The sequence below is a fragment of the Rhinatrema bivittatum genome, chromosome 19, assembly GCF_901001135.1.
Source record: "Rhinatrema bivittatum chromosome 19, aRhiBiv1.1, whole genome shotgun sequence".
NCBI lineage: Eukaryota > Metazoa > Chordata > Amphibia > Gymnophiona > Rhinatrematidae > Rhinatrema > Rhinatrema bivittatum.
This window is the reverse complement of record NC_042633.1, coordinates 42593124-42607261: the sequence shown is the minus strand read 5'-3', so window position 1 is coordinate 42607261 and position 14138 is coordinate 42593124. Positions and strand designations below refer to the sequence as shown.

The window sequence follows — 14138 nt, the reverse complement described above, 5'->3', positions numbered from 1 at the left end:
AAATCAGAGAGCGCAGGGGCTGGAAATACCGGAGGAGACTCCTGAGAAATACAGAGAGCGCAGGGGCTGGAAATACCGGAGGAGACTCCTGAGAAATACAGAGAGCGCAGGGGCTGGAAATACCGGAGGAGACTCCTGAGAAATACAGAGAGCGCAGGGGCTGGAAATACTGGAGGAGACTCCTGAGAGACGCAGAGAGCGCAGGGGCTGGAAATACCAGAGGAGACTCCCGAGAAATGCAGAGAGCGCAGGGGCTGGAAATACCAGAGGAGACTCCCGAGAAATGTAGAGAGCGCGGGGGCTGGAAATACCAGAGGAGACTCCCGAGAAATGCAGAGAGCGCGGGGGCTGGAAATACCAGAGGAGACTCCCGAGAAACGCAGAGAGCGCGGGGGCTGAAAGTGAAAATGTTAGGAGCGCTGAAGCCTTATAAGGAGGAGGCATCTGATAAAACACTGAACAAGAAAGGAGAAGCCGGAATGAATTACTTCTGCAGTGACCCAGCAGAAAGGCTTCGGCAGCTGCCAGAGCTTCAGTGGCGCAGGACTTCAGCCCAGCCTTGGCCCCGGATCCGGCCTCCATGTGCCGAGCATCCACACCCCCGGGGCTGCCGGATATTCAGCCCTGAAGTTAATCCATCTCCATTTCAGATGGGGCCTGGCTTATCCCAGCTAATTCCCTAATTCAGATGGTTTTTGTCTTATCCCGCACACGCTGGGCTTAGCTTCCCCGGCTGGCACCTGTCCAGGAGCTTTCTCTGCACTACACCCAGCACTTCCCAGCAGCACGACGCAGGGGCAGAGGGGCATGGGGGGAGGGGCATTTATCGGGGGAAACCTCCTGTATCCAGCATTTTGGGCCACTCTTCCCCCCCCCCTCCCCCCCAGGAAAGACGGCCATCTGTCCCTGGAGGAAGCCTCGTTTCTAGGACGACCATTCAGTCCTCCTAGGCTCACCCCAGCTGCAAAACCTGGGTTTTTATTCCTTTCCAGGAGAAAAGGAGAAACAGCCCTCGCGCCCTATCTGTGTCTCTCTCTCCATGTCTGTGCAAGCCTCAGCAGTCTACAAGTCACAAATTAAAGGGGACTCGTTTATAGCTCTGCAGAGTCCTATATTTTATACATAGCTACTGTCCCCCTGCGTATACTGCCCCCAGCATCCCCCTGGAGAGGAGTCCAGGGGTCACCGCCGGTGATCCAGGGGTTGAATTCCAGAGCCCCCCCCGCACCCTTTGCAGTAGAAGAGGACAGAAAGGCTCAACTGCATACTGCTCCCAGCATCCCCCGGGAGAGGAGTCCAGAGGTCACCGCAGGTGATCCAGGGGTTGAATTCCAGAGGTCCCGCACCCTTTGCAGTAGAAGAGGACGGAAAGGCTCATCTGCATACTGCTCCCAGCATCCCCCGGGAGAGGAGTCCAGAGGTCACCGCAGGTGATCCAGGGGTTGAATTCCAGAGGTCCCGCACCCTTTGCAGTAGAAGAGGACGGAAAGGCTCATCTGCATACTGCTCCCAGCATCCCCCGGGAGAGGAGTCCAGAGATCACTGCAAGTGATCCAGAGACTCTGTACAATTCTAAAAAAGGATATAGTTGCGATGGAGAAGGTACCAAAATGATAAAGGAGATGGAATCTATTTAAAGCTAGATGGAAAGGGGGCTGTTCAGCTTGGAGAAGAGACTGTTGAAGGGGGATATGATAGAGGTCTTGAACGAGTAGATATGAATCGGTTATTTACATTTTCAGATAATAGAAGGACTAGGGAGCACTCCATGAAGTTAGCAAGTAGCACATTTAAGACTAATCGGAGAAAGTTCTTTTTCACTCAACGCACAATAAAGCTCTGGAATTTGTTGCCAGAGGATGTGGTTAGTGCAGTTAGTGTAGCTGGGTTCAAAAAGGATTGGATAAGTTCTTGGAGGAGAAGTCCATTACCTGCTATTAATCAAGTTGACTTAGGGAATAGCTACTGCTATTAATTGCATCAGTAGCATGGGATCTTCTTGGTGTTTGGGTAATTGCCAGGTTCTTGTGGCCTGGTTTGGCCACTGATGGAAACAGGATGCTGGGCTTGATGGACCCTTGGTCTGACTCAGCAGGGCAATTTCTTATGTTCTTAGGACCGGAAGGCTCATCTGCATACTGCTCCCAGCATCCCCCGGGAGAGGAGACCAGAGGTCACTGCAAGCGATCTAGGGATTGAATTCCAGAGGCCCTGGCACCCTTTGCAGTAGAAGAGGACCGGATGCATGTGCCATTGACCCTTCAATTAAGAGAGTGAAGATGAATTTAATGGTGGTTAAAGAGAATTGGTAAGTATTTATTTACGCTTTTTTTTTATACCGAAGTATAGCTAGTTGCCTTCACTCCGGTTTACATAACTTTGGACTTATAAAAGATTGGTGAAAGGTGAAATAGAGGGATATATTCTTTAGAGTTTGTGTGTGTCTGAGAGAATAGGTAAGCCAGAGATAATTAATTCTAGTGTCTGTCTTTCCCACCCACTCAACCCTTGATTTTTAGGCATGAGACACTTTCTCATTAAAAATGAATCAGGGTCTTATCTAAATCATACTATTGTACCAGCCCTTATTGAAAGTTTAATCATCCCCTTGTAGGACACTAGCTGATTAATTAGTAAATTCACCTGAAAATTTAAAGTACTCTCATTCCAACTCCCTTAGTATCCTAAACTTGACTAGGAACTCAATAAAACTAAGATGAAGGCAGCAGTCCAGCAGCAAGAGGGGGGCTTCCCAGTCTTTTGCATTGAGTGTCACATGTATGATTTTTTACCCGCCGGTGAGAGATTGCATTTGTGCACTCGGTGCAAAGAGCTCCTGGCTCTCAGGGAACAAGTCCGATCTCTGGAGGCTAGAGTAGCAGACTTGGAGGAGCTGAGGCAGACAGAGAGGTACATTGACGAGACCTTCAGGGACATAGTAGCCAAAGTCCCAAATCCAGTCTGGCAGCCCCAGTGCTGCCTTGGATCAGAAAGGTCGCCCAGTAGGAGAACATCACCCTGGTGTAGCAGGAAGTGATCCTGTAGCAAGGACCTGCTCTCCAGGTGATGCATTGTCCTCTTGCACTGAGGACAAGTCTCCCAGAGCTACTGCCCAGGAGGGAAGGGTTAGGTCGGCCGTCATAGTTGGTGATTCGATTATTAGAAATGTGGATAGCAGGGTGGCGGGTGGGCGTGAGGATCGCCTGGTAACATGCCTACCTGGTGCGAAGGTGGCGGACCTCACGCGTCACCTAGATAGGATTTTAGACAGTGCTGGGGAGAAGCCGGCTGTCGTGGTACATGTGGGCACCAATGACATAGGAAAATGTGGGAGGGAGGTTCTGGAAGCCAAATTTAGGCTCTTAGGTAGGAAGCTTAAATCCAGAACCTCCAGGGTGGCTTTCTCTGAAATGCTCCCTGTTCCACGTGCAGGTCACCAGAGGCAGGCAGAGCTCCAGAGTCTCAATGCGTGGATGAGACGATGGTGCAGGGAAGAGGGATTCAGCTTTATTAGGAACTGGGGAAACCTTTGGGGAAAGGGGAGACTTTTCCGAAAGGATGGGCTCCACCTTAACCAGAGTGGAACCAGACTGCTGGCACTAACCTTTAAAAAGGAGATAGAGCAGCTTTTAAACTAGAACAAGGGGGAAAGCCAACAGTCACTCAGCAGTCCGTGGTTCGGAGAAATGTATCCTTGAAGGATACTAATGAAACAGGAGAGTTAGGGCATCCCAACAGAGAGGTTCCATCAAAAGCAAACATGGGCAATTTTCTCAGTGGAAGGGAGTGGACAGTGGAGTGCCTCAGGGATCTGTATTGGGACCCTTACTTTTCAATATATTTATAAATGATCTGGAAAGAAATACGACGAGTGAGATAATCAAATTTGCAGATGACACAAAATTGTTCAGAGTAGTTAAATCACAAGCAGATTGTGATAAATTGCAGGAAGACCTTGTGAGACTGGAAAATTGGGCATCCAAATGGCAGATGAAATTTAATGTGGATAAGTGCAAGGTGATGCATATAGGGAAAAATAACCCTTGCTGTAGTTACACAATGTTAGGTTCCATACTAGGTGCTACAACCCAAGAAAGAGATCTAGGTGTCATAGTGGATAACACATTGAAATCGTCGGCTCAGTGTGCTGCGGCAGTCAAAAAAGCAAACAGAATGTTGGGAATTATTAGAAAAGGAATGATGAATAAAACGGAAAATGTCATAATGCCTCTGTATCGCTCCATGGTGAGACCCCACCTTGAATACTGTGTACAATTCTGGTCGCCGCATCTCAAAAAAGATATAATTGCGATGGAGAAGGTACAGAGAAGGGCTACCAAAATAAGGGGAATGGAACAGCTCCCCTATGAGGAAAGACTAAAGAGGTTAGGACTTTTCAGCTTGGAGAAGAGACAGCTAAGGGGGGATATGATAGAGGTGTTTAAGATCATGAGAGGTCTAGAACGGGTAGATGTGAATCGGTTATTTACTCTTTCAGATAGTAGAAAGACTAGGGGACATTCCATGAAGTTAGCATGGGGCACATTTAAAACTAATCGGAGAAAGTTCTTTTTCACTCAACGCACAATTAAACTCTGGAATTTGTTGCCAGAGGATGTGGTTAGTGCAGTTAGTATAGCTGTGTTTAAAAAAGGATTGGATAAGTTCTCCTCCAAGAAGTCCATTACCTGCTATTAAGTTCACTTAGGGAATAGCCACTGCCATTAGCAATGGTTACATGGAATAGACTTAGTTTTTGGGTACTTGCCAGGTTCTTATGGCCTGGATTGGCCACTGTTGGAAACAGGATGCTGGGCTTGATGGACCCTTGGTCTGATCCAGTATGGCATTTTCTTATGTTCTTATGTTCTTATGTTCTTATATGTTCATAGTTCATATGCCTATATGAACTATGTATATGAACTATGCCCCCTTCTCCCATCGTTCAACATTCCCCCTACCCCCCTCCCAGCCCCCCTGCTACTGTACATAGTTAATTTATCTTTTAATATTTTCTGTATAATGTTATGCAATTAAGCAAGTTATATTGTATTACTATCTTGTGGTAAAACAGTTATATGTATGCAACCAGTTACTCAATTAAGCGGTTATATTGTATCATGTCATAAAAGGCTCGCCTTAGACATCTTGTTAAATGTAAACCGATGTGATATGTCAAATCGAATGTCGGTATAGAAAAATAAATAAATAAATACATAATATATGTAAAAAATCACCAAAGCTAATGATTTCCGAATTATCCCTAACAACTGAAAAGCAGGTTGTTAATACAAACAAAAACCACACTTTGAAATGTCTGTATGCCAATGCCAACAGTCTAAGAAGTAAGATGGGAGAGTTAGAGTGTATAGCAGCAAATGATGAGATTGACATAATTGGCATCACAGAGACTTGGTGGAAGGAGGATAACCAATGGGACAGTGCTATATCAGGGTACAAATTATATCGCAATGATAGGGAGGATCAACTTGGTGGGGGTGTGGCACTTTATGTCCGGGAGGGTATAGAGTCCAACAGGATGAAGATCATACAAGAGACTAAATGCTCAGTAGAATCTATATGGGTAGAAATCCCATGTGTGTTGGGTAAGAGTATAGTGATAGGAGTATACTACCATCCACCTGGACAAAATAGTCAGACAGATGATGAAATGCTAAGAGAAATCAGGGAAGCTAACCAATTTGGCAGTGCAATAATAATGGGAGATTTCAATTACCCCAATATTGACTGGGTAAATGTAACATTTGCTAGAGACATAAAGTTCCTGGATGTAATAAATGACTGCTTCATGGAGCAATTTGTTCAGGAAATAACAAGAGAGGGAGCTATTTTAGATTTAATTCTTAGTGGAACGCAGGATTTGGTGAGAGAAGTAACGGTGCTGGGGCCACTTGGCAATAGTGATCATAACATGATCAAATTTAAACTAATAACTGGAAGGGGGACAATAAGTAAATCTGCAGCTCTAACACTAAACTTTCAAAAGGGAAACTTTGATAAAATGAGGAAAATAGTTAGAAAAAAACTGAAAGGTGCAGCTGCAAAGGTTAAAAGTGTTCAACAGGCTTGGACATTGTTTAAAAATACAATCCTAGAGGCTCAGTCCATATGTATTCCACGCATTAAGAAAGGTGGAAGGAAGGCAAAACGATTACCGTCATGGTTAAAAGGTGAGGTGAAAGAGGCTAATTTAGCCAAAAAAAACATCCTTCAAAAACTGGAAGAAGGATCCATCTGAAGAAAATAGGATAAAACATAAGCATTGTCAAGCTAAGTGTAAAACATTAAGACAGGCGAAGGGAGAATTTGAAATGAAGTTGGCCATAGAGGCAAAAACTCATAATAAAAACTTTTTTAAATATATCCAAAGCAAGAAACCTGTGAGGGAGTCGGTTGGACCATTAGATGACCGAGGGGTTAAAGGGGCTCTTAGGGAAGAGAAGGCCATTGCAGAAAGACTAAATGAATTTTTTGCTTCCATGTTTACTAATGAGGATGTTGAGGAGATACCAGCTCCGGAGATGGTTTTCAGGGGTGATGAGTCAGACGAACTGAACAAAATCACTGTGACCCTGGAAGATGTAATAGGGCCAGATTGACAAACTAAAGAGTAGTAAATCACCTGGACCGGATGGTATGCATCCTAGGGTACTGAAGGAACTCAGAAATGAAATTTCTGATCTATTAGTTAAAATTTGTAACCTATCATTAAAATCATCCATTGTACCTGAAGACTGGAGGGTGGCCAATGTAACCCCAATATTTAAAAAGGGCTCCAGGGGCGATCCGCAAAACTACAGACCGGTTAGCCTGACTTCAGTGCCAGGAAAAATAGTGGAAACTATTCTCAAGATCAAAATTGTAGAGCATATAGAAAGACATGGTTTAATGGAACAAAGTCAGCATGGATTTACCCAGGGCAAGTCTTGCCTAACACATCTGCTTCATTTTTTTGAAGGGGTTAATAAACATGTGGATAAAGGTGAACTGGTAGATGTAGTGTATTTGGATTTTCAGAAGGCGTTTGACAAAGTTCCTCATGAGAGGCTTCTAAAAAAACTAAAAAGTCATGGGATAGGTGGTGATGTCCTTTCATGGATTACAAACTGGCTAAAAGGCAGGAAACAGAGAGTAGGATTTTGGTCGCTGCATCTCAGAAAAGATATAATTGCACTGGAGAAGGGGGGATATGATAGAAGTGTTTAAAATCATGAGAGGTCTAGAACAAGTAGATGTGAATCGGTTATTTACACTTTCTGATAATAGAAGGACTAGGGGGCACTCCATGAAGTTAGCATGGGGCACATTTAAGACTAATCGGAGAAAGTTCTTTTTTACTCAACGCACAATTAAACTCTGGAATTTGTTGCCAGAGGATGTGGTTAGTGCAGTTAGTGTAGCTGTGTTTAAAAAAGGTTTGGATAAGTTCTTGGAGGAGAAGTCCATTAACGGATATTAATCAAGTTTACTTAGGTAATAGCCACTGCTATTAATTGTATCAGTGGCATGGGATCTTCTTAGTGTTTGGGTAATTGCCAGGTTCTTGTGGCCTGGTTTGGCCTCTGTTGGAAACAGGATGCTGGGCTTGATGGACCCTTGGTCTAACCCAGCATGGCAATATCTTATGTTCTTTTGTTCTTAATGGGACTGTGGGGATTAGAGCTCAGGCACAGGGGCATAAAGTGACTTTTCTGAGGTCATACACAGACAGTCGGTGACAGAGCTGGGGATTAGAGCTGAGGCACAGAGGGATAAAGTGACTCACTCTGAGGTCACACACAGAGAGTCAGTAACAGAGCCGGGGATTAGAACTGAGGCACAGGGGGATAAAGTGACTCACTCTGAGGTCACACACAGAGAGTCAGTGACAGAGCCGGGGATTAGAACTGAGGCACAGGGGGATAAAGTGACTCTCCCTGAGGTCACACACAGAGAGTCAGTGACAGAGCCGGGGATTAGAACTGAGGCACAGGGGGATAAAGTGACTCCCCCTGAGGTCACACACAGAGAGTCAGTGACAGAGCTGGGGATTAGAGCTGAGGCACGGAGGGATAAAGTGACTCACTCTGAGGTCACACACAGAGAGTCAGTGACAGAGCCGGGGATTATAGAAGAGGCAGAGGAAGATACAGTCCCTGCCTTCAGCTGAGCAGCAGCCGCAGTGGCTCACCAGCTCCTTCTATATTTTCTCTCTGTGTGATTCAGTGTCTCCTCCTCCATGCAAACCAGAAACTGAGTTTCAGCGGTTTGTGATTGGTTCTAAGGGGAGAGGTGGCTTCCAGGAGGAAATGGATCGTGTCTGGGGGCTGAAGCTGACACTCCCAGGCACTAGGGGAGTCTCTTCTCCCCAAAGTCGCTGACTCTGTAACAACATCTGGACAAACAAAACTTCAGAGGCACACAGTATTGATGATACTCATCCCTTCCACAATAATCCCTTCTCCTCTCTCAGATTAAACAGCAGCACTGAGGGGTACACACACAGCATCGATGATCTTCATTCCCTCATCAACAATCCCTCCTCCTCCTCCTCTCTCATTATACAGCAGCACTGAGGAGCACACAGCGTTGATGATCCTCGGTCACTTCACAAAAATCCCTCTGCCTCCTCTCACATTGTAGAGCAGCAGTGGGAACACAGCATTGATGATCTTCATCCCCCTCCACCATAATACCTCCTCCTTGGTTACATTATACAGCAGCACGAGGAGCACACAGCATTGATGATCCTCATTCCCTAATACCTCCTCTTCCTCGGTTACATTATACAGCAGCACAGAGGAGCACACAGCATTGATGATCCTCATTCCCTCCAAAATAATACCTCCTCCTCTGTTACATTATACAGCAGCACGAGGAGCACACAGCATTGATGATCCTCATTCCCTAATACCTCCTCTTCCTCAGTTACATTATACAGCAGCACAGAGGAGCACACAGCATTGATGATCCTCATTCCCTAATACCTCCTCTTCCTCAGTTACATTATACAGCAGCACAGAGGAGCACACAGCATTGATGATCCTCATTCCCTCCAAATTAATACCTCCTCCTCGGTTACATTATACAGCAGCACGAGGAGCACACAGCATTGATGATCCTCATTCCCTCCATAATAATACCACCTCCTCGGTTACATTATACAGCAGCACAGAGGAGCACACAGCATTGGTGATCCTCATTCCCTCCAAAATAATACCTCCTCCTCGGTTACATTATACAGCAGCACAGAGGAGCACACAGCATTGATGATCCTCATTCCCTCCAAAATAATACCTCCTCCTCTGTTACATTATACAGCAGCACGAGGAGCACACAGCATTGATGATCCTCATTCCCTAATACCTCCTCTTCCTCAGTTACATTATACAGCAGCACAGAGGAGCACACAGCATTGATGATCCTCATTCCCTAATACCTCCTCCTCCTCGGTTACATTATACAGCAGCACAGAGGAGCACACAGCATTGATGATCCTCATTCCCTCCACCATAACACCTCCTCCTCGGTTACATTATACAGCAGCACAGAGGAGCACACAGCATCGACGATCACACACACACACAATGATGCCAAAGCATTAGAAAACAATGCATCTTTTCAGTGGCGTGACATCACTGAGCACAGGGACTGCCAGACACGGAGAGTTGCTATTCTTATACATCCGGCCAAGAGCTAACCATCACCCCCCACCCCCCCCTCCACCACACCCCTTCCCTCACACACACACGAACAGGGTGCAGCAGGCAAATCAGCAAGGCATATGCCACAGAGCCCCAGGGCAAGCTCTGAGCTGCCTCCTCCTCAGAACGGCGGACAAAAAATAATAATAATAGTAGTAAAAGTGGTGTTCTGCAGGCAGTCACGCTGGTACGGCTGCCAGCTGGGAGATATCCCCCCGAGCGTGGGACAGGACGGGCCAACCTGGACCTCCTCTCCTGCCACAAGGCGCCAGCCAGGGGACCAAGAGTGTCCCTGGCGCACGCCGTCCGGGGGGGGAACGGGTTGCAAGCCTGTGAGCAATGATGTCATCCTGAGCCAGCAAGAAGGGGGAGCCCAGGGTGCCCCCGCCTGTCTTCCAGACGTGCTGGCAACCCTGCCCTCCCGGGAGACGGGCCCGCGCGCAGGCAAGGGGCGCCTTTCTGGCTGGATACGGCTGTTCGTTCCCGAATATTACAGTGTCCGTGAGAGCCCAGGGAGAGCTCTGCCCCCCCTTCTCCTGCCTCTCATCGGACCCCCTCCGGCCCTTAGGGGGGAAGCAGCTTAACGTTTCAGAGATGAGGATTTCCCCCCAACAGATTTGTCCAGAGAAGCGAGGATCAGTCGGGTTGTAAGGAAAAACAAGAAGTCTCTTTATTCAGATAAGCGTTTTATATAAACATTTAGGGCGTACGATTAGCTTGCGAGGCTTCATAATTCTCAACATCTCCTCTTAATCAGACGGTACCCGGCTGCAAGTATTAAGTACGACAAGGATGGTTATTGAAACGATAGCAATCAGATAAATAATATCTACTAAAGATATTTTTTCCTGTAAGGTTAATTCTTTCTAGTACATGTGGTGGGGTTTTTATTTATTTATTTAGAGTTTTATATTCCGCTTTTCGCACTTTTTTTTCAGCGCTTCAGACATAGCATAATCAGTGATACCCAACTATAACCAAAGCAATACACAGCACTGTCAGTGATATCCAACTATAACCACAGCAATGCACACCCCAATATCAGACACAGCACTGACAGTGATATCCAACTATAACCACAGCAATGCACACCCCAATATCAGACACAGCACTGACAGTGATATCCAACTATACCACAGCAATGCACACCCCAATATCAGACGCAGCACTGACAGTGATATCCAACTATAACCACAGCAATGCACACCCCAATATCAGACACAGCACTGACAGTGATATCCAACTATAACCACAGCAATGAACACCCCAATATCAGACGCAGCACTGACAGTGATATCCAACTATAACCACAGCAATGCACACCCCAATATCAGACACAGCACTGTCGGTGATCTCCAACTATAACCACAGCAATGCACACCCCAATATCAGACACAGCACTGAGAGTGATATCCAACTATGACCACAGCAATGCACACCCCAATATCAGACACAGCACTGACAGTGATATCCAACTATAACCAAAGCAATATACACTCTAATATCAGACACAGCACTGACAGTGATATCCAACTATAACTAAAGCAATGCACACTCCAATATCAGACACAGCACTGACAGTGATATCCAACTATAACCACAGCAATGCACACCCCAATATCAGACACAGCACTGACAGTGATATCCAACTATAACTAAAGCAATGCACACCTCAATATCAGACGCAGCACTGACAGTGATATCCAACTATAACTAAAGCAATATACACTCTAATATCAGACACAGCACTGACAGTGATATCCAACTATAACTAAAGCAATGCACACTCCAATATCAGACACAGCACTGACAGTGATATCCAACTATAACCACAGCAATGCACACCCCAATATCAGACACAGCACTGACAGTGATATCCAACTATAACCACAGCAATGCACACCCCAATATCAGACACAGCACTGTTAGTGATATCCAACTATAACCACAGCAATGCACACCCCAATATCAGACACAGCACTGACAGTGATATCCAACTATAACCACAGCAATGCACACCCCAATATCAGACGCAGCACTGACAGTGATATCCAACTATAACCACAGCAATGCACACCCCAATATCAGACACAGCACTGACAGTGATATCCAACTATAACTAAAGCAATGCACACCCCAATATCAGACACAGCACTGTTAGTGATATCCAACTATAACTAAAGCAATATACACTCTAATATCAGACACAGCACTGACAGTGATATCCAACTATAACTAAAGCAATATACACTCTAATATCAGACACAGCACTGACAGTGATATCCAACTATAACTAAAGCAATGCACACCCCAATATCAGACACAGCACTGTTAGTGATATCCAACTATAACCACAGCAATGCACACCCCAATATCAGACACAGCACTGACAGTGATATCCAACTATAACCACAGCAAAGCACACCCCAATATCAGACACAGCACTGTTAGTGATATCCAACTATAACCACAGCAATGCACACCCCAATATCAGACACAGCACTGTTAGTGATATCCAACTATAACCACAGCAATGCACACCCCAATATCAGACACAGCACTGACAGTGATATCCAACTATAACCACAGCAATGCACACCCCAATATCAGACACAGCACTGACAGTGATATCCAACTATACCACAGCAATGCACACCCCAATATCAGACGCAGCACTGACAGTGATATCCAACTATAACCACAGCAATGCACACCCCAATATCAGACACAGCACTGACAGTGATATCCAACTATAACCACAGCAATGAACACCCCAATATCAGACGCAGCACTGACAGTGATATCCAACTATAACCACAGCAATGCACACCCCAATATCAGACACAGCACTGTCGGTGATCTCCAACTATAACCACAGCAATGCACACCCCAATATCAGACACAGCACTGAGAGTGATATCCAACTATAACCACAGCAATGCACACCCCAATATCAGACACAGCACTGACAGTGATATCCAACTATAACCAAAGCAATATACACTCTAATATCAGACACAGCACTGACAGTGATATCCAACTATAACTAAAGCAATGCACACTCCAATATCAGACACAGCACTGACAGTGATATCCAACTATAACCACAGCAATGCACACCCCAATATCAGACACAGCACTGACAGTGATATCCAACTATAACTAAAGCAATGCACACCTCAATATCAGACGCAGCACTGACAGTGATATCCAACTATAACTAAAGCAATATACACTCTAATATCAGACACAGCACTGACAGTGATATCCAACTATAACTAAAGCAATGCACACTCCAATATCAGACACAGCACTGACAGTGATATCCAACTATAACCACAGCAATGCACACCCCAATATCAGACACAGCACTGACAGTGATATCCAACTATAACCACAGCAATGCACACCCCAATATCAGACACAGCACTGTTAGTGATATCCAACTATAACCACAGCAATGCACACCCCAATATCAGACACAGCACTGACAGTGATATCCAACTATAACCACAGCAATGCACACCCCAATATCAGACGCAGCACTGACAGTGATATCCAACTATAACTAAAGCAATGCACACCCCAATATCAGACACAGCACTGTTAGTGATATCCAACTATAACTAAAGCAATATACACTCTAATATCAGACACAGCACTGACAGTGATATCCAACTATAACTAAAGCAATATACACTCTAATATCAGACACAGCACTGACAGTGATATCCAACTATAACTAAAGCAATGCACACCCCAATATCAGACACAGCACTGTTAGTGATATCCAACTATAACCACAGCAATGCACACCCCAATATCAGACACAGCACTGACAGTGATATCCAACTATAACCACAGCAAAGCACACCCCAATATCAGACACAGCACTGTTAGTGATATCCAACTATAACCACAGCAATGCACACCCCAATATCAGACACAGCACTGTTAGTGATATCCAACTATAACCACAGCAATGCACACCCCAATATCAGACACAGCACTGACAGTGATATCCAACTATAACCACAGCAATGCACACCCCAATATCAGACACAGCACTGACAGTGATATCCAACTATACCACAGCAATGCACACCCCAATATCAGACGCAGCACTGACAGTGATATCCAACTATAACCACAGCAATGCACACCCCAATATCAGACACAGCACTGACAGTGATATCCAACTATAACCACAGCAATGAACACCCCAATATCAGACGCAGCACTGACAGTGATATCCAACTATAACCACAGCAATGCACACCCCAATATCAGACACAGCACTGTCGGTGATCTCCAACTATAACCACAGCAATGCACACCCCAATATCAGACACAGCACTGAGAGTGATATCCAACTATGACCACAGCAATGCACACCCCAATATCAGACACAGCACTGACAGTGATATCCAACTA

At 45.4% G+C, this 14138-nt stretch overlaps 1 protein-coding gene across 1 annotated transcript in view; it reads right to left on the bottom strand.

Moving 5' to 3' along the window:
- ELAVL3 (ELAV like RNA binding protein 3) overlaps positions 1-8828 on the bottom strand; it is a 37513-nt gene extending 28685 nt beyond the window's left edge. The window contains exon 1 of the mRNA XM_029584548.1: positions 8637-8828. Coding sequence (XP_029440408.1) covers positions 8637-8828 — 192 coding nt within the window. The remainder of the gene's footprint in view (positions 1-8636) is intronic.
- Between the last annotated feature and the right edge of the window lie 5310 nt (positions 8829-14138).